The 23,949-nt window shown below is 39.3% G+C and overlaps 2 protein-coding genes across 4 annotated transcripts in view; both read left to right on the top strand.

Annotated features, from left to right (window-relative positions):
- Positions 1–5,177, top strand: part of slc17a5 (solute carrier family 17 member 5) — an 80,131-nt gene extending 74,954 nt beyond the window's left edge. For all 3 annotated transcript variants that reach the window (XM_063039317.1, XM_063039321.1, XM_063039309.1), the window contains 2 exons: positions 2,631–2,721; positions 3,566–5,177. In XM_063039317.1, coding sequence (XP_062895387.1) covers positions 2,631–2,721; positions 3,566–3,685 — 211 coding nt within the window. In that variant the 3' untranslated portion in view covers positions 3,686–5,177. The remainder of the gene's footprint in view (positions 1–2,630; positions 2,722–3,565) is intronic.
- A 10,131-nt stretch (positions 5,178–15,308) lies between these two features.
- On the top strand, positions 15,309–23,122 carry eef1a1a (eukaryotic translation elongation factor 1 alpha 1a). The gene is made up of 8 exons (XM_063039299.1): positions 15,309–15,405; positions 16,080–16,264; positions 18,844–19,023; positions 19,111–19,407; positions 20,397–20,547; positions 20,967–21,223; positions 21,387–21,621; positions 21,716–23,122. The coding sequence occupies exons 2-8, from the start codon at positions 16,121–16,123 to the stop codon at positions 21,838–21,840; spliced, it is 1,389 nt and encodes a 462-aa protein (XP_062895369.1). The 5' UTR covers positions 15,309–15,405; positions 16,080–16,120; the 3' UTR covers positions 21,841–23,122.
- Positions 23,123–23,949: the final 827 nt, after the last annotated feature.

Below are 23,949 nucleotides of genomic sequence, written 5' to 3'. Positions count from 1 at the left end.
ACTAAATATTTATTACTTATTTATTATATGAATTGTTGAGTCCTTGAAAGTAAGTCCGCAGGTTGTGGAATCAATTCAGTGCTGGGGTGAGTGAAGTTATCCATGCTGGTTCAGGAGCCTGATAGTTTGAGGAGTAATAACTGTTCCTGAACCAGGCTATGTGGCACCTACGCCTGTTGTACTTCCATCCTGACGGCAGCAACGAGAAGAAAGCTGGCCTGGATGGTGGGGGACCTTGATGATGAAAACTGCTTTCCTGCAACAACAATCTTTGAGGATATGCTCCATGGTGGGGTGGGGGGGGGCGGCCTTACTGCTGTTGGACTGGCTGTATCGTCTACTTTTTGGAGGATTTTTCATTCAAAGCTACTGGTGTTTCCATATCAAACTGTGGATATGGAAACATGGATCAACTACTCAATATACTCTCCCTTGTGTATCTACAGAGATCTCAAAGTATCAGATGGCATGCTGAATCTTCACACGCTTCTAAGAAAGTAGAGGCTGTGTCTTGCTGCCTTCATAATGGCATTTTGTGTGATGAATCCAGTACAAATCCTCTGAAATGATAATGCCGAGGAATTTTAAGTTACTGACCCTCTCCACTGCTCAATCCCTGATGATCAATAAGTGTAGTGATTCATGAGAAAATGGACACGAAAGCTGCTGGCTTGTAATTAAAACTTCACTGGCACTTAAAATAATAGTAGAACTGGGAAATTGAGCATTCCATAGAAATACTTAACATTTTTAAACATGAACAACTTGATAATACTAGTTGAAGAGTCTAGATTGATGGGTTAGAGACATAATAAAGTTCACAAAAAGAAATTGGTTCAAAATTAGTCTTAGTCATACTTTATTGATCCCAGGGGAAATTGGTTTTCGTTACAGTTGCACCATTAATAATTAAATAGTAATAAAACCATAAATAGTTAAATAGTAATATGTAAATTATGCCTGGAAATAAGTCCAGGACCAGCCTATTGGCTCAGGGTGTCTGACTCTCCAAGGGAGGAGTTGTAAAGTTTGATGGCCACAGGCAGGAATGACCTCCTATGATGCTCTGTGTTGCATCTTGGTGGAAGGGAGACATTGTCCAAGATGGCATGCAACTTGGACAGCATCCTCTTTTCAGACACCACCGTGAGAGTCCAGTTCCATCCCCACAACATCACTGGCTTTACGAATGAGTTTGTTGATTCTGTTGGTGTCTGCTACCCTCAGCCTGCTGCCCCAGCACACAATAGCAAACATGATAGCACTGGCCACCACAGACTCGTAGAACATCCTCAGCATCATCCAGCAGATGTTAAAGGACCTCATTCTCCTCAGGAAATAGAGATGGCTCTGACCCTTCTTGTAGACAGCCACAGTGTTCTTTGACCAGTCCAGTCTATTGTCAATTCGTATCCCCAGGTATTTGTAATCCTCCACCATGTCCACACTGACCCCCTGGATGGAAACAGGGGTCGCTGGTACCTTAGCTCTCCTCAGGTCTACCACCAGCTCCTTAGTCTTTTTCACTGCAGATGATGTGTAGAGCAGTTGGATTTATTTTGGATTGCTGCATTAAGGAGCTAAATAGAAAAGATTAGCTTTATTTGTCACATTTGCATCGAAACATACAATGAAATGTGCCATTTGTGTCAATGACCAACATGGTCCGAGATGTACTGGGAGCAGCTGGAGGTGTTGCCATGCTTCTGGAACAAAGTAACAACAACTTACTAACCCTAATCTGTACGTCTTTGGAATATGGGAGGAAACTGGAGCACCTGGAGGTCCACGTAGTGATGAGTACAAACCCCGTAGAGACCGCGTTGGAAGTTGAGTCTCGATCTTATAGTTAGCGCTGTAAAACATTTACACTAGCCATTAAGCTATTGTGCCGCTAGCATGAACATGATGGGCTACTCCTACATTTTAAACATGTATGGTTCAGTTTTCTGCTTTCTGCAGAATGCAGTTGGTTTGCTCACAGTTCAGTGTGGTTTCAATTGGAAAGGGAGTGAAGGTGAGATCTGCATGAGTTTGTTTTCTCACTCTGAAGCACAAGGATATTTGAGTGCCATTCATCCGTTTCCTTTGTGGTTGTTAATTGGCGGACCTGCAGAAAAACATAGATTCTGGAAGTTAGACTGCAACCTATCATTGAGTGTGATTCATTAGAAAGAGCAAATTCAAATGAGCATCATCAATTTTTAATATATTCACTCAAGAGATGTGGGCTTTGCAGGCTGAGTAGACATCTAATTGCCCATCAGAAGGTGGTGCTGACCTGCCTTCTTGTACTAGTGTAGTTCTTGAGATGTGGGGATATCCATGATGCTTTTAGGGAGAGAGTTACACAATATTGGCCCAGTGACAGTGAAGGAATAGTGTTATATTTCTATGTCAAGATGGTGTAAGTCTTGGAAGCTAACTTTTAGATGTGGATGTTCCTATGCTTTTGCTGCCCTTGTCCTCCTAACTGGTTATAGGTATGGAAGCTGCTTTTGAAGGACACTTGGTGAGTTGCTGCAGTGCATCTTGTATCATTGTTTCAGAGAGTGGGAGAAAAATCTCTTGCATTTTTATATTTTGTACATATATCACTGAACTTAAATTATGTATCTTGTGGTTGTTAGATATGCAGGAATCTTACTTGGGATCACCAACACATTTGCCACAATTCCTGGAATGGTAGGACCAGTTATTGCCAAAGGCTTGACATACAATGTAAGCATTCTAAATATTTTGATCAAGTGAACAATAATGTATAATCACGTATGTATTAAGATTGTTTTGGCACAAATCTTGTTATTTTAGATCTGGTTATTAAAAAGCTAATATTTATGTGGACTTCTAGATAAGTAATTTTTTGTCCTATTCTATGGGGCTCGGAAATGATGAGAAATAGAAATTTAGCTCATTAGAAGTCACATACTGAATAGATAAACCTTTAGGATTTTGATAGTTTTTGATACAGCCTTGTGCCTGTTACGGCATAACTGACAGAGCCAGAATACGTTGTCCATCAATGACTAATCCTTTAGGTGGTACTGCTGAGTCATAATCTGAAATCACTGCAGTGCCTAGTGTGAGAGTACTCCTGATGGTTGGGTAGAGAGTTCCAAGGTTTTGATCTCAAGATATTACAAGTCATGAAAGTTTATGACTTGGGAGGAGTTGCACCCCTGTGCAACTGCTGCCTCTATCTTTCTAGGTAATGAAATTATGGATTTGGTGTAATATTGCAGAATAATTAGACTATTTTTGAATAATATCAATTTGAAATTACAACAATGAGCTAGGGAATCATGTTTGTTCCTTGAGAAATAAAGCTATAAATTAAGTGTGTTGCTAGTTTATGATAGTTTGCAGGACTATCCAAAACTACTTCTCATTATAATGGAGTCATAAACCCAACTACTTGGAAATTAACTTGAAATGTATTCAATACTGAGAAAATATTGCATTTTTTAATACTAACAGCAGGAATAAGATTATCTATACATTTCAAATTAAGTCTGTTTCTTAAAACAGGATTTAGTTTTATTGTTTTCCTTTTTGATTTCCACAGCATACACTTGCAGAATGGAGAAGTGTGTTTTACATTGCTGCCAGTATTGATGTATTTGGTGCACTGTTTTTCACCATTTTTGGGAAAGGTACAGTCCAATCCTGGGCAATTGATCACTGAATATTTCTTTGTAACCTTGCAATCCTAGACAACTGATCAATGTTTCTCATGTGACCTAAATGTATGTTTAATTTTGATCATGTATCCTAAGTTACTTTCCTACAAACTTTATTTCATAACAAACTGAAACAATACAAATACTAAATCGAGCATGTCGGATACATTCCAGCCCCTGCTGTGCCCTTTAGGCGTGAAAGACCTGAATCTTAATGCCAGATCCTGTGCATTCAGTCTCTTTTCTCTAGTAACTTGAGCTTGAACAGAGCAGCAAAGGAGAGGTAGTTAATTTGGAAAGAAGCACCTCTGACTGACTGCTGTCTGGACCTGTTCATACCTGTTGTTTTGACTGAACCTAGACCTGGTTAATGAGGTCCCTCAAATAGACAACAGAACCAGTTTCAACTTCCTCTGCATAAGGTGCTAAAAGACCAGGAGTATTGGACTAAAGTGAATTTAAACCTGAGCAACTTTTCAAATACTGAAAGGACAGCAGTCTCTTGCATTGTTTGAAAAATCTGGACCGCAGAAAATACAGCTAGCCAGGAGATCTTGAACTAACTTGAAAATCTATTGAAATCAACTGAAAGGAAACCACTCTCCTTCCATAAAGAACGGAGCAGATCCCCTCCCGGGAATTCTTAACCCCTCATTTCCAGGAGACAATTTCGTTGTGGTTGACGATCTCCCAATGTGGTTTAGGGACTTGGGTCTAAGAGAATTCATGATCCCTCCATTAAACACGTCCATTGATGGACATTCTAAATGCATCGGCCACGAGGCTTTTTGTGGTTCCAATTTCTACTTTACCATCCAGTACATCTCTGGTTCTAGTAACCACCAGACTGCCCTCTGCCAATGAGAAGGAACAATGGCTGAAGGCAACCAATAGCAGACTCTTAATTCAATATCATTAATCATCAGTTAGTCCTATCAAGAAGCAGAGCTAACAATTGCTGAAGGGAGCTGTGTTGACTTCTGGCAGAGAAAACATGTTATCAGCAAGGATCACATGAAGATGTGCTTTGTGTGAGTAAATTTGCATCGTCCAAAGGTGAGGAGTTACAGCATGGACAGAATTACATGGGGATAGATAGTGTTCCTCAGTGGAAAGTCTGAACTACGTCTTAGACATGATACTCCCTACTGTTCTAAAAGTCATTGAACTTCCTCAGTCCGTCCAACCGCTTTTGTTGCCTATGTATAAAATGTCCAACCAGCATCACAGGATCAAGGCCAGCAGTTGATTTATGATGAGTGATTGGTTGTATTGTTAATTTACCATATGACTTGTATTCTTTGTCTTCCACAATGCTGAGTATCCTTTGTTACTACTAATAATGGTTACCGGTTAATCTATTTGTCCTTTTCCTGCCTAATCCAGGGATTCTGAAGCTATTCAGAAAGAAAAATGACCAAAGCACTTTCACATGTTTTTGTTATGCAAATTTTAAATGTTTGAAAAAATTTGTATCCACAAATTCTAAAAGATCTGTAAATTAATGCAATAAAATTAAATTGTATTAAATCAATTGTTTGTGTTAAATTTTCAATTTAGTCATTAAATTATGGCATAATTGTACACCAGAAATAAAATGTTTTTGCTAAAGTAACACATTATCAATCATCCAGAAGAAAATAGACATTCCTAATGAAGGTACTAGAAATCAACAGTTTAAGTAGATCTTTCAGAGTCTAATTACCCAGAAAAGAGGAAAATACTTTGCTATAGCAAAGACTCTGCTCCACTTCATCTTAACTGTTTCCTTTATTAATCACAAATCGCAAATTTATTTTAACAATTAATTTTATCTTTCAAATTGCATTAAAACTCTCCCCAGATTTTTTAAACTGTAAGTTCTATTAAGTTTGTCTAATTAACCAGTATCTAAAAGTCTATAGCCAGTTTCTCAATCAGCAATTTTAAACTTAATATTTTGCCTTTTCTGCCTCTGGTTTGCATGTATATTGTATTTATCATTCATAAGAACTACACATTTCTGAATAGTTTAACTCTTTCAACTCTTAAGTTTAATTTGATCAAATACGTAGTTCTGCTCCTCCCCAGAAGGGTCAACAGCAACATTAAGATGAAAAACAGGGTAATTCTAGATTGTACATCCTTTTTGTTTTTTTTCATATCTTTAGACTTTAGATTGTTTTTATTGGCAGTTAAATGTGACATAGTTGTTGAACTGAGACAAGACGTCCTGCAGATGCTGGAAATCTTGAGCAAAACACACACACACACCCCCACCCACCCACGTTGATGCTGGAGGAACTCAGCAGGTCAGGCTGTATCATAAGCAGTCAATGTTTTGGGCTGAGACTGTTCATCAGGACTGCTTATTTCCCTTCATAAATATGATAGAGTAACAAAGAGAAAATGCTGGAGGTATTCAGCAGATCAGGCAGCATCTTTGGAAAACATTCACAAGGAAATCTGCAGACGCTGGAAATTCAAGCAACACACACAAAGTGCTGGTGGAACGCAGCAGGCCAGACATCATCCATAGGAAGAAGTACATTCAACGTTTTGGGCTAAGAGGGAAGGGTCTAGATGCCTGAATTAAAAGGTGGGGGAGGGGGGAAAGGGCTAGCTAGAAGATGATAGATAAAGCCAGGTGGGTGGGAAAGATCAAGGGCTGGAGAAGAAAGAATCTGATAGGAGGGGTGAGTGGACAATAGGAGAAAGGGAAGGGCATGGAGACTCGGGGTAAGTAATAGGAAGGTGAGAAGAAGTAAAAGGTCAGAGTCGGGAATAGAGGGGTTGGGGGGGGGGTAGTTTTGGTTCACCGGAAAGAGAAATTGGTATTCATGCCATCAGCTTGGTAGGTACCCAGACGGAATATAAGGTGTTGCTCCTCCACCCTGAGTGTGGCCTCAGCTTGGTAAAAGAGGAGGCCATGGATCAACACGTTGGAACAGGAATGGGAATTGGAATTAAAGTGTTTGACCACTGGGAAGACTCGCTTTTGGCGAATGGTGCAGAGGTGCTTGACGAAGCAGTCCCCCAATTTACGACAGATCTCTCTGATGCAGAGAAGGCCGCACGGAAAGTATTGTACACAACATAAGCTAAAAAAAAATTATGCTCAAACTTAGTAGATTTTTGGTATTGTTTACATCTAAAATTCAAGTTGCTTTTTGCCCAAGAGAACATCAAGATTTAAAGAATTTACAAATTTGTAATATTGAATTTGCTCATAAGAAACACTTCCTGCTTAAAGCAAAGTATTTGAAACATTGGGATATGGAAATCAGAATTTTCTGGATGTAATTATTAAATGTATTAAATCTTCAAACTTATTGGACAATAGAATGGTTACAAATGCCCAATTTCAAACTCCTAAAACAGACACTTTTTTTCCCATTGTGTCATGGAAAGGGATTACCAGAAGTACCAAAAAGATGATTAAATGATCTGATAAAAGGTGTCTCAAAAATAAGTAACATCTCCACTGATTTGCTGGCACATAACTGCTCAAAATGGTGGAACATTCAAGATGGGACTGAGAACCTCAAATCCACGCATCAGGAGTACTTAGAAGCTTTATTTAAATGGCAGAAGGAGGGTATCACCTCACAAACTACCCACCTGCCCTATCAGGTATCTCCAGCCTACTCTGTTTGTAGAGAACTCTGTAGTTCTTAATTGGCCCCATCAGTCACCTCAGAACCCACACATAAAATAAAATAAAATAAAATTGGAATGGAAGTACATCATCCTTGATCCCAAGAGACTTCTTAAGAAGATGAAGATAATGCTATCTTTAACCTATGTACTAGATTTTGTTTTGGATGAAATAGCCATTGGTTTCTCAATGCTCTGTATTATTTTCTTCCTTTCCCAAGTAAAGGCACAAATTACACTCAAAGGCCACTTTATTAGGTATACCTGAACACATGCTTATTAATACAAACAGATAATCAGCCAGTCATGTAACAGCAACTCAATGCATAAAAGCATGCAAACATGGTCAAGTGGATCAGTTGTTATTTGGACCAAACATCAGAATGGGGAAGAAATATGATCTGAGTGACTCTGACTGTGGAATCATTGTTGGTGCCAGACGGGGTGGTTTGAGTATCTCAGTTTTCAGAGAATGGCGTGAAAAGCAAAAAAAAAACTAGTGAGTGGGAATTCTGCAGGAGAAAACACCTTCTTAATGAGAGATGTCAGAGGAGAATGGCCAAACTGGTTAAAACTGACAGGAAAGTGGATAACTCAAATAACCACAAGTTCCGACAGTGGTGTGCAGAAGATTATCTCTGAACGCACAACACATTGAACTTTGAAGTGGGTAGGTTACAGCAAGAGAAGATTATGAACATATACTCAGTGGCCAATTTATTAGGTACAATAGGTACCTAATGAATTTCCCACTGAGTGTGATGTTTGAGTTCAGTTCTGATTATTTCCAACAGTGAACACAGAAGGAAGCATAATAGAGCTGTCTAACTCAGCTGGTAGCCTTGCAATTTTTCTTTCTAATCCATAACACATACCTGCCCGTGATTAGTTAACTCGGCATATATTAGGAATCAAATTTAATCTGTGTAGGTCAACTCACTGAGAAGGCTGCCGAGTTATTGGGAGGAAAAGACTAACCTGTTTGGTTCAGAGAAGAAAAAGTAATGAATAAAGGCTTGATTTTCTATCATAGTGCCACCATTATAATTGGATTTGAGTGGTATTATTAAACAGTAACAATTTTAGCTTGATTAGACCAGAAACATCTTTGACCGTATAATTAAGAAAAAAGTACTTTATTTTTTTCTCTCTGTACATGATCCTAGGAAGTATTTCATTCACTTTTTGTCTTTAATCTGCCCATGCATACATTTGACTGTCATCTAATTTTTATTATAATTGCTTTTGTAACTTTGTTAACTTTAACAGTAAAAGTATGTGATCCTTTAAACAATTTATCCAGAACAGATTGGATATAGTCATTTTAATGTCTGAAGGGTTAACTGGCAAGTTTAATGTTTAGTTTTGTTACTAAGCAGAGCCTGGAATCTCCAGATGCAATCTGAGATCTATGCTAAATTTTCTTTCCCATAGGGTAACAGAATTATTGGCCTTGGTGTACTTTTTCCAAGGAGGAGGAACAAATAGTTAAAACCTTTGCTTCAGCAATGCAGTAGTTGAAGGGCACGACATGGGATGATCCTGAATTCAATGTGGTGTAGTCCGCCAACTTGTTCAGGTAAATATTAGCGCCGCACTTTGGGCAAGCTGTCAGCTTCATTATAGTCCTACAACATGTTATCAAGGGAGGATGGGATAAAAAAAGAAAAGTGATTGTCTTCAAATTAACTTGCTCCAGTTTGTAACCAAGGATCCAGTTACTACATATCCAAAATCATGAAGTCTGCCAGAGCTGAATACCTTTGAGGCTTCACATATAATATGCTTGGTAATAATAGGATATTATTTAAATGACTGATAGGTTTTGGAGGGAAATACTGAAAATTATTGATTAGTGCAAAAGAAATCTGTTTTTTCCTTATTTTTATTTCTTTTATACCCCACGTTTGAAGGTTTTAATTTGTCAGAAATTGTGCTAATGAAGAACAGAGGCTTAGTACGTATTTCATTTAGGAATTATCAGTATGAAAATCCTTATTCTTGTTAATTTTAACTCCTGTGCACTAATTTTCTCTGTTATTGGTTCCTTCAAAATATCTTTTAAACAATTTTCATTTTGTAGCTCTTATAATGTACCCACACAACCAGAAAATGTTTACAGGAGCATAATTGTTGAAACTAAATCATATATATTGAAGAATTATTGACAGAAGGCTTGGTTGGAGGAGCAGTTGGTAAGGAATACTTTGGAAGAGATTTTTGGAAAAAAGTCTTGGAGATTTAGTGAGAGAATAGCAGAGATTCAGACTCCAGTAGCTGATGAAACAGCCATGAATAGTGTTTGATTTAAATTCAGAAAGAATGAAGCCAGAATTCTGGATAACCTCAAGTGCACCAAGGGAGAAAGGGGGAAGACAGAGAATTTCTTGGGGGAAAAGTCCAAATTTCTTTTGTTACTTTCTTCAGTGGATATACATTAATAAAGATAAAATATATTTGGTGTAATAAAATGCATGCTTAAATATTCAAAAAGTCTCTTTAGTTATTAGAGGGATACATTAACTTATGTTTTATTCGATTGATTTTCTCTTATTTTTAATCTTACTCATCAAATTGTGTAACATAGTACTCTATCGTTATCTGACAATCTTTTAAGGAAAAGATTTTTAAATTAGTTGACACACATAAAATGCTGGAGGAACTCAGCAGGTCAGGTGCTACCTAACCTGCTGAGTCCACCAGCATTTTGTGTGTTACTTTGAATTTCCAACATTTGTATAATCTCCTGTGTATCAAAATTAGTTTCTTGTTCTTTCTGATTTAGCAACAAGAGGTTTTTGCAAACATATGAAGTCCTTACACACGTTAATGGCTATAAAGACATTATTAGGGTTATAAGAAATCTACTCATTAAAGGTTTCAAAAATGTACCGAATAATATACAAAGAATATTTATCAATCAGGCTATCTCTGTCTCGTCTCATCACGATTTCAGCCGAAAGTGAGAATGCCCCTGCCCCTTTTATTCTCTTAAAATCCTTATGCACTGCTTGTCCGTGATGCTAGGTGCTACCTGCTTATCTCTGTGCCCTTTCAGCCTAGACACAATTTAAAAACTACAGAGAGCATGTTTTGCGGTAAAACATGTTTTCCACCATTATTAGACAGCCAATATGTTATTACAATTTGTAAATCTCTTAAAGCAAGCACTTAGCAGGGCAGGGGGAGGGAGAGGAAAGAAACTGCCAGAATGCATATGACGCAGTGCAAGGCTTACCAATTATTTAACATCTAGTCAGGATGATCAGATATAGCGATCCATTTCAGATGATATTTTTCTCTACATACTTTTTGCACGTATTAAGGAGGAATCAAATATCACTTCTAGAAAATTAAGTTCTATCTTTATACCCCACTGCTCTAAAAACATGATGTTCCTCAGTTATTTTGCTGTGATAACTCCTTATCTGAAGGACCAGCTCCTGCGTTCAGAGAACTTTTGCAAGTTTATAGTTGCAGCATATGCAGTGCTCTCAGTTACAACCATCTAGTGCTGATAGCTTGTTACACTTGAGTACCATTATTTTCTCCATTTTTTACAGCAGTACAGCAGGTAGTGTGGCTATCATTTAATCTGACTTCAGTCCTGAATTCTGTCTGATCTTGCTCATGTTGGATTTGTGCATTGTCCCTGCTCTGTTTTTACCCAAAGAGGTACTGTTGATAGGCTAATTGTAAACCATCCCTAATATAAGTGGACGATAAAGGAACGTGGATGGAGTTGACAGGTATGTGAGAGAGAATATTTATTTAGAGGTGTAGTGCAGAACAGGCCTTTCCAGCCCAACGAGCTGCACCACCCAGCAACCCACCTATTTAACCCAAGCCTAATCACAGGACAATTGACCATGACCAATTGACCCACAAACCGGCACATCTTTGAACTGCAGGAGGAAACTGGAGCATCCAAAGGAAACCCACATTCTCACGGGAAGAACTTACAATCTTCATTCGGAGAACAGAATTGAACTCCAAACTCCAAGCTGTAATAGCGTTGCTACTGGACTAAATGAGAGTCTAAATTGATGTATTCTTAGAACTATCATAGACTTGATAGGCTGGAAACAGTCAATGTTATGAAATAAAATAAGCACTTCTGAGCAGGTCATTGTTATTTGATTGTGTTAATGCTGATAAGATTGTTTTCCTAATGAAGTAGGCTTACCCAAATGATGTTCTCTTACTCTATCATAAATACTGATCTGTCTACCATTTGCTTTCACAGTAAACAATATCAATTCCCCTGAGAAAAAGCCTATGTTATTGTGGTGATTTAGATACTTCTTGCAGATTTGTTTTCATACCTTTTAGCAATTGCTGAAAAGCACAAGATCTTTTATCATGGTAATACTTTCCTGGACTATCTACATAATCTCTTGATCCCTTTGATATTCAGAAATCTATTGATATTTTTATCATTTTTGATGTTCTTTGCATCTCATTTGCTTGGATTATGCTTTATTTATCCTTTATAGATCATTTTTATCCTTTGCATAGCATTTTTATTGTCCTTTGCATAGCATTTTTATTGTCCTTTGAATGCTTGGTTATATTTAAAATTTGGCACATAATTGCCTGCTTTTCTGATTATATATATATAAATTCTAGAATAACAATTTTTATTTAGATCATCTCCCAGATTTACAATAAATTTGTGATCATGTAAATTGATACTTGAATGTAAAATACAGTTTGGTTCAATGGTATTGCAGACACACTTAAATGTGTCTGTAATGTCAGTCAACTAAACTGTGTTTTAGAAACATTGGAACGTTGTCTCAACCTCATATCATTCTCAATCTTCTGAATTTCAGCCAATGCAAAGTGCAGTAAGTATAGAATCCTTTACTCCCTCCTTTATTAAATGCAACACTATATATGGCACTCAATCTCACACTTTAATTATCCTAGGATACACAAATGTAAATATTTATTAAAGCTTTCCATGTCAACCTGTAAATGCATGTTTCATTACATATAGATTACAGTGTACGTGGAGAGGATGTTTTCTATAGTGGGGGATCCTAGGACCAGAGGGCTCAGCCTCAGCATAGAAGAGATGAGAAGGAATTTCATTAGCCAGAAGGTGGTGAAGCTGTGGAATTCATTGCCATAGATGGCTGTGGAGGCCAAGTCATTTAGTATATTTAAAACAGGTTGATAGATTCTTGATTACTCAGTCAAAGGTTATGGGAAGAAGGCAGAAGAATGAGGTTGAAAGGGTAATAAAATCTGCCGTGATGAAACAGTGGAGGTTCAATGGGCCAAATGGCCTGATTCTGTTCCTATGACATATCAGGACTGGAAAGTAAGGGGAATAGAAAGTGGGAGGAAGGGGATGAGTTCAAATGAGCAGCTGATAGGTGAGACCAAGTGAAGTGAAGGAGAAAGCTGAAGAGATCTCTTCAAGATAGATATGAGTTTTACTCCCGGGGGGGGGGGGGAGTTTGAAACATAGAAAATAGGTGCAGGAGTAGGCCATTCGGCCCTTCGAGCCTGTACCGCCATTCAGTATGATCATGGATGATCATCCAACTCAGAACCCTGTACCAGCCTTCCCTCCATACCCCCTGATCCCTTTAGCCACAAGGGCCATATCTAACTCCCTCAAAATTTCATCATTGATATATCGTGTCTATAGGGTTGACCAGGCAGGCAAATAGGATCAGTTTAATTTTGCACCACGCCATATATACCAGTGGCCGCCGACATTTTCTTGCGCTCGCCACGGTAACTGCACAAGTCTGCCAACGGCCGAGCGTGGCAGTACTAATGTCCCCGCCCGCCTCACCTTGCTCGTACACGCCGGTCGGCGGGGAGGGTGAAGGGGATTCATCTCAAAACGTCGTGTCCGACAGTGAAGCCGGCAAAGTCAGCAGTTAAAATTTGAATTCCGAGGCCAATATCGGCGCGCAAGCTGGGGGAAGGGGAGCGTTAGGTTCGCGCGCAGGCTGAGGGAGTGGAGGAGGGGCAGATCTTTGCCGGACACGCGCAAGCTGAGGGAGTGGAGGAGGGGCAGATCTTTGCCGGACGCACGCAGGCTGAGGGAGTGGAGGAGGGGCAGATCGTTGCCGGACGCGCGCAGGCTGAGGGAGTGGAGGAGGGGCAGATCGTTGCCGGACGCGCGCAGGCTGAGGGAGTGGAGGAGGGGCAGATCGTTGCCGGACGCGCGCAGGCTGAGGGAGTGGAGGAGGGGCAGATCGTTGCCGGATGCGCGCAGGTTGAGGGAGTGGAGGAGGGGCAGATCGTTGCCGGATGCGCGCAGGTTGAGGGAGGGAGCGGTCGAGAGCGGGCGCGCTCGACTGGGGTGCGGCGTGAGGGAGGCCGTTTGGGCGATCAAGTCTGCTCCGCCATTCTATCATGGCTAGTTTATTTTTCCGTCTGAACCCTTCTCCTGCATTCTCACCGTAACTTTTGACTCTTAATAATGAAGAACATATGCAATTTTTAAAAATTATGAATGAAGTTTATTTTGATCTACATTCGCAATGACTTGGCTTCTACCACTGTCTCTGGCAAAGTTTAGTGTACAGTGCGAGAGGCAACATGAATGGCAATAGTCATTGGATTTAAGGAATGTAATAGGACAGTACTGAAAGCATAGACTGTAAACGTAATCATAAAAAGTAATTGCATTGTTTATCCTTGTAAATAATGTTGTTATGAATAAAGCAAAACAAAATACCGGAGGACAAACACGAGGAAATCTGCAGATGCTGGAAATTCAAGCAACACACACAAAATGCTGGTGGAACGCAGCAGGCCAGGCAGTATCCATAGGAAGAAGCACAGTCGACGTTTCAGGCTGAGACCTGACGAAGTCTGTACTTTTTTTTTCCATAGATGCCCCAGGCCTGCTGAATCCCTCCAGTATTTTTAAGAAGAAGCACAGTCGACGTTTCAGGCCGAAACGTCAACTATACCTTTTTCTAAAGATGCTGCCAGGCCTGCTGTGTTCCTCCAGCATTTTGTGTGTGTTGTTTGGATTTCCAGCATCTGCAGATTTTCTCTTGTTATTATGAATAAAATGCTTTATTATTTCCCGCAACCTTTTTCTCCCGACTTCTCCCTGTAACAGTTGACGCTGGTACTAATCAAGAGCCCATCTCTCCTCTAAATATACCCATTGAGTTTGCCTTCATAGCTGTCTTGGCAATGAATTCCACAGAATACCACTCCGGTGAAATAAATTTCTCAACATCTCTGCTCTAAAGGGACGTCTTTCCTATTCGGAGACTGTGTCCTCTAGTCCTAGACTTTTACTATAGGAAGTAATCTCTACACTCACATTCTAGATTTTTCAATATTCAATGTTTCAATGAGATCCCAGCCTCATTCATCTCAACTTCAGCGAGTACAATCCCACCAAACGCTCATTGTACGTTAGCCCTTTCATTCCCGGCATCATTCTCGTTAAGTCCTCTGGACATTCTCAACATTGTCAGCACGTCTTTTCCTACAAGCGGGGCCCCAAGACTGTTTACAACACTTCAAGTGCGGCCTGACCAATGCCTTATAAAAAAAACCTCAGCTTTACACGAGCTCGCCAGTCAGCCTGTCTGTGTGTATGCTCATTGATTGTTGTCCCAAACCCATCAGTCTAGGTATCATCCAGGCCAGGACCACCAGCCTCAAAAAGTTAATTTTACCAAGCAGTAACGCTGATTATCACCTTCGCCCACTAACCCGCCACCATCATTTCCTGTCAGTCACTTTATGTAGACACAGCTGTACCAAGCGTCACTTTATGGGCATACAATCAATCTATGTATATAAGCTGTTTTATTTATTTTGTTCTTTATCTTATGGTTTTTTTTGTGCTGTGTCGGATCTGGAGTAACAATTATTTCGTTCTCCTTTACACTTGTGTACTGGAAAATAGCATTAAATAATTCTGAAGATCTTTAACGTGCACGTCGGCAGAAGTTGAGGTCGGAGCGTGAAGTGAACCAGCCCGGCCCCGGCAAAGGGTGGGGGAGGGAACAATTTGACGTCACCGTGCCTATTTAAAGCCGTGGCGCAGTCGCTTTCTCTTCCCGTCTCTCCAGCGCGCGTGTGTGTGCCGAGGGTAGGTTGGTGCTAATAATGGATCAATGGGTTTTCCTTCTCCACCATTTTCCCCCTTGTGTTTTTTTAAAAGCTTTCATCCTCTGGGTACATGAAGGGAGGTGGTTTGGGCTGCCGAGCTAGAGAGAAACCGAGGACGTCCACGATGACCGCTGAGGGTGGGGGGAGGGGGGACGAAGACGACTTCACTTTCCATTGTGAGGTGTCTGTGGTGCCGGGCCTCGATGAAAGGGGTCGGCGGGGCAAGGTAAAGGCTTCCCCCCCTCGCAGTATCGTCAGCACTGTGGGCCGTCAGTATGCCCTTGCCGCTCTCGCTGTCGGCGAGCGCTTATTCCCTTCCGCCCTTGTTCGTTGTGCGGCGCCGGTTCCCACCTTTCCCTCTCGAATTCAACGCCAAGTTGTGGGTACGACCACCCTTACCCTCGTTCTACACTTCTACACACGGAGGACTTGGTTTGGCTGCTCGTTAATCAGAAAATGGCCGGTGTGTCGAAACTGGGCGGGGAGTCGTCTCCGAGTCAAAATGGAGGCGAGCAAACAGGAATGGCGGGCCGTGGCCTGTACAGTGCCACGTTTCTTATGTAGTAGTGCAGTTATTACAATTAACGCCGCGGCATCTTAGTCAGCGGGAATCCATTTTATTTGTTTTTTAAATTTACTTTTCATTTAATTTAGAGTGTTTAAAAGGACCGCAGTAGTATCCTCCAGCGAACGCCATGGGCAAGGAGAAAGTCCACATCAACATTGTCGTGATTGGTCATGTAGATTCTGGGAAGTCCACCACCACCGGGCACCTGATCTACAAATGTGGCGGAATCGACAAGAGAACCATCGAGAAGTTTGAGAAGGAAGCAGCCGAGGTGAGTAACACGGACACAAAATTTCCTTTAAACTACATCTGGAATGTCGGTTTGTAATTTTTTTTTACAAGGTCTGAAGAGCATGGTTCTGTAGGATAATAACCTATATAATTGTAGTAAATATCTTTAAAGCACAAGCGCATACACGTTTTTTGTTTGGGCCCAGGCTTTTGAACCATGAGAATGTAACACTCCAGTGACTTCGGTAGTGTTGTAGACGTTTCATCTTAAACTCTAGCGAGCAGAATTCAGGCTTGTACGCCTTTTTTCTCCATTCCTATTGAATTCATTGTCCATTGAAATCCAAGAATGCTCTGTGGTCTTCAAAGTGGGAATGAATAGGGTTGTGACCGAAAATAAGGTGTATTTTAATTTTAAGTTGTAACTATAATTAGATTGTTTTTGTAGATTAACTTTTGCCTGAACATGCTGTGGCACTGATAGTTAAATTCCTCTGGTCTAGTGTGAAATTAAATTGTTGGGATCTTTGTATCAGCATTTCACTATTGTTAGCCTGTTAATGCAGTTGTATTTTGGATTAATATAAATGCTATAGTGGGCAGAATTTGCTAATTCTAAATTCATAGTAAAGAACAATTTGAGGGTGGGTTGTGAGGATTTGAGTGGCTATTGCTAGTACTGAGGCTTTAAAAACAGAAAACCTACAGCACAATACAGGTCCTTTGGCCCACAATGCTGTGCTGAACATGTACTTTAGAAAATACCTAGGATTACCCATAGCCCTCTTATTTTTCTAAACTCCATGTACCTATCCAGGAGCCTCTTAAAAGACCCTATTGTATCCGCCTCCACCACAGTTGCCAGCAGCCCATTTCATGCTTTTGTGTAGATTGGTTTTAAATTGCATAACAGGTGATTGAACTTCATTACTTTTATTTACTTTCTTTACTAGAAAAGATGCAATGTAACTTTTTTTTGACTGTTAACAATTTTAATGGTAGGTGGTACTGAAGAAGTGATCTGCGCACTGATTTAGTACTTTTGAAGATGATGAACGCCATACTAATTGTAATTGCTTTTTGTATTAAGATTACATTTTGTTACAGAAGTCATCATTACATTTGTATCCTGAGATGGAGCTTGAATATTGAGATTCACTTTGCATTTTGGATCTCAGTTTTGGTGTTCAGCTTGCATGATCTTCAATACATACATTGCAAAGTCTCTTGCAAATATTGCAGATCAGAGTCAAAATGCAATATTTTAACTAAGTAGGTATATGTATCATTTTCTTGCAGACATTTACTTAAAAATAAAATGCAATAGAATTAATGAAAGAATACTACATTAAAAAGTACAAACTGTGTACATGCAACTGAAGATATATTGTGCAAATAAGGAAATAGTACTGAAAATAGGGGTTGTAAAGAGCCCTTGACAGAATCGGTTCAGAGTTGTAGTGAGCGAAGTTCTTGAGGTTAAGGGCCTTGTTAGTTGTAGGGTATTAACTGTTCCTGATGCAAGAGTTGGGATGCATTTATAGAAGCTTCTCTTCTCCCTATCTTGTAGTTGGTAACTTTAAGAATTGTGGCACTATTCAGATTTTTAAACTCTGTCCTATATGCTGATTGGTCACCATCTTTTGATTTTGGTCAACAAACTTGGCCTCTCAATCAAGTATAAAGCAAGTAGAGTGGGGGGGGGGGGCTGAGCACACAATTTTGTGGAGAACCTGTGCTGATGGAAGTTGAAGAATCCTGTTACATAGTGGGTGTCAAGGCCCAGATCTTGTGCTTGGCGATTAGTTTCAGTCAGATGATGGTGTTGAATATTGAACTATATAGTCAAATGAAGGGCATACTGATGTATGCATCCACAATGTCCAGGTGCTCCAGGTGCATATGTTTTGTATATTGATGGCTTTATTTTGAAAATTGAATTTACTCCATTGTAGCACTCAGCATGGCCTTGATAACTCGCATGTAAGAGATCTAATGCGCAGTTCTAATCTTTGGCTACAACACTTTTCTTTTATCTGATCCCCATAATACTTAGTTGCCTTCTAGACCAGAAGTGTATGGATCTCAAGATTTGCAAAGAGGATTCAATGTAGAAATCTCTTCGATTTATTCTGGAAGTCAAATGTGCTTCAGACAAAATGCACAATGCTTCCAATACACTGACTACATTGCTATTGACGACTGTTGTCTAAATTCGACTCTGGTACATTCACAAATTTTTGCCTTTAATTTCCCAGTTTGAAAGTGTGCTATCAGTAATGTTTAGACACTAATATTTGTGTTCTGTTATTTATCAATTAACACCAGCAGAGGATATCTTCCATAACTGATGAGGTGGAAAGCCACTTTAGGTCTCATGGAAAGTTTGTAGGTGGATGATGTGTGATCATGCTTTTAGCTAATCTTAGCAAAGACTTAAAAGAGTGACATGCTATTAAGTTTGGCCTTGTAATTAGCTAGTTTAAGAGAACAATTGTGGTTGTGACCTCTGCATGAAACTTCATAAAAAATTTTAATTTGGAATTATGTCATATAATCTTTTCTGTGTAGGGTGTGACTTTTGCACTATTAATTGCATTTTACATTTTACTCTTGTAGATGGGCAAAGGTTCTTTCAAGTATGCCTGGGTGTTGGACAAGTTGAAGGCTGAACGTGAACGTGGCATTACCATTGACATTTCTCTCTGGAAATTTGAAACCAGCAAGTATTACATCACCATCATTGATGCCCCTGGGCATCGAGACTTCATTAAGAACATGATTACAGGTACTTCACAGGTGAGTATGTGTTAAGTCAGTAATCGCCATATGACATTTTGAAAAACCCTAGCATTAAATGAAGGGCATCTTTATTTTTATTTGTAGGCTGACTGTGCTGTACTGGTTGTTGCTGCTGGAGTAGGTGAGTTTGAGGCTGGCATATCCAAGAATGGCCAGACACGGGAACATGCCCTGCTGGCATACACTCTGGGTGTGAAGCAACTCATTGTTGGAATAAATAAGATGGATTCTACTGAACCACCATACAGTCAAAAGAGATACGATGAGATTGTCAAGGAAGTCACTACCTACATCAAGAAAATTGGTTACAACCCAGATAGTGTGGCATTTGTACCAATCTCTGGCTGGCATGGTGACAACATGTTGGATTCTAGTACTAATGTAAGTAATTCTAAAGAGCTGGCTCTTTTGCTGCAAACACGTTTCGCCAACAGTATGTTATGATGTTACCCATGGTAACCTGAATTCCATACTGCTTAACAAAAGAGATCCTAAGAAATGGAAACAAACTCTGTAAGTAATGGAAAACTAAAGAAACACATTCAGAATTCTGGAGGAACTCCGTGCAGGCAGCATCTATAGAAATGAATAGTTGTGTCAACATTTCGGGATGAAACATTGACTATTCATTTCCGTAGATGCTGCCTGACCTTCTGAGTTCTTTGGGCATTTTGTGTTCGTCGCATAAGAAATAGAAGCAGGAATGCCATTCAGTGGAGTTTTGGCTAGTCTTAACTTAAGTGCCACTTACCTGAATAACCCAATCAGATCAGCACCAATCTCATTAAATCGTTGAGCATACCTGAAAGGACAGGTAGCTACAACTAAGTCCTATGTTTATTTGCAACTCCATACAGCTTGATTCCTTAATCTAAATCTGTTGATATGTCTTGAATGTGCTAAGAGACTGAGCCTTAACAGCCTCCTACAGTAGGGAATTCTCAAGATTTACGATGTATTTGAAGAAGTATCTGAGTTGCAGGTCCTTTTATTTTGAGATTGACACTGGTTCTTGACACCACCTAGTCTGTCAAATCCTGCAACAAATTTTCATATTTCATGAGATCGCAACTCGTTTTTCTGAATTCGTACATAAGCTCAGTTTGCAGACATCCCTGTGATCAGTCTGTCTTGGCTTCACTGCACTCCTGATGCATTTATTATTTGGAGAGCATGACAGTACTTGAGGTTCCAGAAAATCCCTTGATGAGGCCCATCCTAAACCTTCAATTATTCTTGTAATAAAGGCTGTATTATACTTTTTGTTTAATAGTATGGCTGGAGGTGCAGCAGATCCTTTTTGAGATATCTTGAAGTATTAGAAGAATATTTCCATGCATAACATCTTTAATTGTGTTTATTTTACACAGATGACATGGTTCAAAGGCTGGAAGATCAACCGTAAGGAAGGTAGTGCTAATGGAGTTACTCTTCTGGAAGCTCTGGATTCTATTTTGCCACCTCAACGACCAACAGAGAAACCTCTTCGTCTCCCACTTCAAGATGTCTACAAAATTGGCGGTGAGTATTAGTTTTAATTTTGGCTTGCATTGATTGAAGGCAAACTCAGTCACAATTTTGATATTGGAAGTTAATAATAGATTACACTTTAAAAACATAAGTGAAAAAGCATCCCATCAGAAAGCTAAAGGTCAGCAAACAAATAATTGAGGAAAAATTGGTCTTTGGGACAGCTAATAATTTAAAGGATTGTTCAGTTTTATCCACATTGTCTAATAAGATATTGCATGGAGGTGAAGGGCAATGGTGGAAGAATCTGGTTCTGAAATTTGATTCTTGGGGAAAAAATTAACTTTTTTTCATATTTATTGACATATCTGTGACTGTGATATTTGTGTAGACGTGTGGTGGATTGTACCTTGATTTTAATAGATTCTGGTCTGACTTGGAATGCTGACTCTTATATTTTCCTTGTGCAGGTATTGGTACTGTACCAGTGGGTCGTGTTGAAACTGGTCTTTTGAAGCCTGGAATGATAGTTACTTTTGCACCTGTTAATGTCACAACAGAAGTGAAGTCTGTTGAAATGCATCACGAAGCCCTATCTGAAGCTTTGCCTGGTGACAATGTTGGCTTCAATGTTAAAAATGTCTCTGTAAAAGATGTTCGTCGTGGCAATGTTGCTGGAGACAGCAAGAATGATCCACCAGTGGAAGCTGACAAGTTCACTTCACAAGTCAGTTTTTTAAAATGTATTCTTGATTTGGTACCATTTCTGTTTGCTCTGTATTGGGGTTTGATCCTATTAAAGGAGATGTGATTTCATTTATTTACTGTAAGATTTTAATGATTTGAATAGTTCCAAAAATTAATTAATTTTAATCTGATTTCTTAAACAGGTAATTATCTTAAACCACCCAGGGCAAATCTCTGCTGGCTATTCTCCTGTTTTGGATTGCCATACTGCTCACATTGCCTGCAAGTTTGCCGAGTTAAAGGAGAAGATTGATCGTAGGTCTGGGAAAAAAATAGAAGATAACCCCAAGTACCTGAAGTCTGGCGATGCTGCCATTGTTGAAATGACTCCAGGCAAGCCCATGTGTGTTGAGAGCTTCTCTGAATATCCACCCCTTGGTAAGTTAAATCACTCTTTAAATGAATTGATATTTTGCTGCTTTCCTGTGCTGCTGTACAAAATTAAATTTAATGTCCTGTCCAAATTTTGCAGGCCGTTTTGCTGTCCGTGACATGAGGCAAACTGTGGCTGTTGGCGTCATCAAGAATGTAGAGAAGAAGGTTACTGGTGCTGGCAAAGTCACCAAATCTGCCCAGAAGGCTCAGAAAGGCAGATGAATGTTACAACAGTCAGCTGTCACTTCAGTCTCCTCAACTGGAGGCCCAGTTTTAGACCAGATAATCACAGTTTACCATTTAAGCTCCATAATAAAAGACTGGTTAGAAATCAAAATGCATCGTAAATACTTCAGAAGGAAAGGATTGTGGACCACATTAATTCCATGTAGCAGTTCAAGTTAGTTTTAAAAGTGTACTTTTAAAGAGCAACCAATGCCTTGACCAGCAATTTGATCAATGAAATTAAAATTGTTAACCTGAGCAGAATTTATGGAATTTTCCAAGAATTTTTTTTGCATTCTCTACATCAGGCTTTACTTGAAAGTTTTTTAAAAGAGTAAGCAATTTTGAATATCGGATTGGTGCAGAAAGTTTGGTCAGGTACATTAGTCTGCCTTCAATTCATTCCATATTTCTTGACATCTATTTTTAAAAAGAAAAATCCAGATATCAAAGTTTGTTAACAAAGCATTAATCATAAAATTTTGGATATCATTGCTAAAACTAATGTTTCAGCTATTAAATTGCATGGAAAATGAAACTTGGATAAATGCATTTTTGTGGGATAAACAGCTTTGTTTTTTTTTACTAAACATAATGTGGACTGGTTGATTTAATCTTGCCAAATTGGCTGATTCCTTCATTTTCATAATTAGATGATTGTTGGAAAAAGTGGATGATGCAGTTAGTGAAATGACAGGAAGTACTGGATTCAAGTACTAAAGCTGCCCAGTAAGTCGGTTTAATGAATGTTCTCCAGGTATAAAATCTAATTTTGAATTTCCCTATAATTGTCTATAATTATTCCTTCCCTGTGCAATAATATGTGCCCTAGCTGTTGCATTATTAGCTGAATTTGGGGAATTGATTATATGAAACTTGCAACATTGTTCACCCACCAACTGAATTATATAAAATGTTGAAATGCTTTTCTAATTTTGAAACGAGGGAATGAATCTACCGAATTTGGTCTGCTCCTTACCAACACTGCATAGTTGACCCATTGCCACCTTAAGACAATTAGGTTGTATAGGGAATACAGACACGGCCCATTGTATGAACACTTTGTTTAGTTTTAGCTAAAACTGTGCTTTATAGTTGATAATTGTTACTGCAGTGTCAGTATGATGATCTGTGATTGACTGTTAGAACCTGTTTCCCTTTCTCTGCTGCCTGTCATGCACATTGTGTTGTGCCTGTTTGTGCAAAAGTTGAAAAGTAATTTAAGGTTCAATGTTTAATTCTGTTTATCATTAAAAATCAAAATGATATTCAACAGTCATTGCTGCCTGCTCATAGTACCTTAATATTCCATATTTTATCAAGATTATAACTTGGAGATGTGTGGGATCTCCCAAATGAAAGCTTCTGTGGCTCCTGTTATGGTAGCTGTTCTCCATGGTCCTGTGAATCTTGTATTTTTGTTTTCCAGAATCTTAAGATTAAGGATGAATATAAAACAGTTGTTTGAGTCTGTCTCATCCAGTAGGGAATAACATGTGAAACAGTGGTGGTTGCAGCCATTAATTGTGAGCAAGCACTCCTATTTTCCCTTCATAATGGACTAGCTGGCATTTGCCAGTTTATACTCTGCCCTATCCCCACCTTTTTATTCTGGTTTCTTGACCCCCCCCCCCCCAATATTTAGTCCTGATAGAGGATACATACCCAAATCATCAACTATTAACCATTCATTTGTTCAAACTGGTTAGTGTTGGATAGAGCAGGAACACACTTCTGTTTCTTTGGGCATTTAGTCTTGATGCCAGAAAGCTGTTTTTTTTTCCCTGTTGTGTATTGTGGAAAGTAATTGAGGAAATGTTACAGCTCTATAAAACACTGGTTTTATACTTGATATTGTATTCAGTTCTGGTTGCCTAATTATAGGAAGAATGTGAAAGTTTAAAGAAGGTGCAGGGAAGATTTAGCAGAATGCTGTCTGGACTAACTAGAGGGCATGTCTTACGGGGATGGGTTGAGTGAGCTCGGGCTTTTCTCTGGAGTGAAGAAAGATGGTGACTTGATTATAGAGATGTACAATATGATAAGAGACATAGAGTGACAACCAGAGATCTTTTACCTGAGTAAAAATGGAGGATTATAAGGGAG

The sequence above is a fragment of the Mobula hypostoma genome, chromosome 2 (assembly GCF_963921235.1).
Source record: "Mobula hypostoma chromosome 2, sMobHyp1.1, whole genome shotgun sequence".
Lineage (NCBI taxonomy): Eukaryota > Metazoa > Chordata > Chondrichthyes > Myliobatiformes > Myliobatidae > Mobula > Mobula hypostoma.
The sequence above is the reverse complement of the archived record's forward strand: the minus strand, read 5'-3'. Positions and strand labels throughout refer to the sequence as shown.

Bases quoted from the DNA above. Each gene is read 5' to 3' on its own strand.
- eef1a1a (XM_063039299.1), top strand. From the start codon at position 16,121: ATGGGCAAGGAGAAAGTCCACATCAACATTGTCGTGATTGGTCATGTA. The intron at 16,265-18,843 runs GTGAGTAACACG...TTACTCTTGTAG, and splicing joins TTGAGAAGGAAGCAGCCGAG to ATGGGCAAAGGTTCTTTCAA. The intron at 19,408-20,396 runs GTAAGTAATTCT...TATTTTACACAG, and splicing joins TGTTGGATTCTAGTACTAAT to ATGACATGGTTCAAAGGCTG.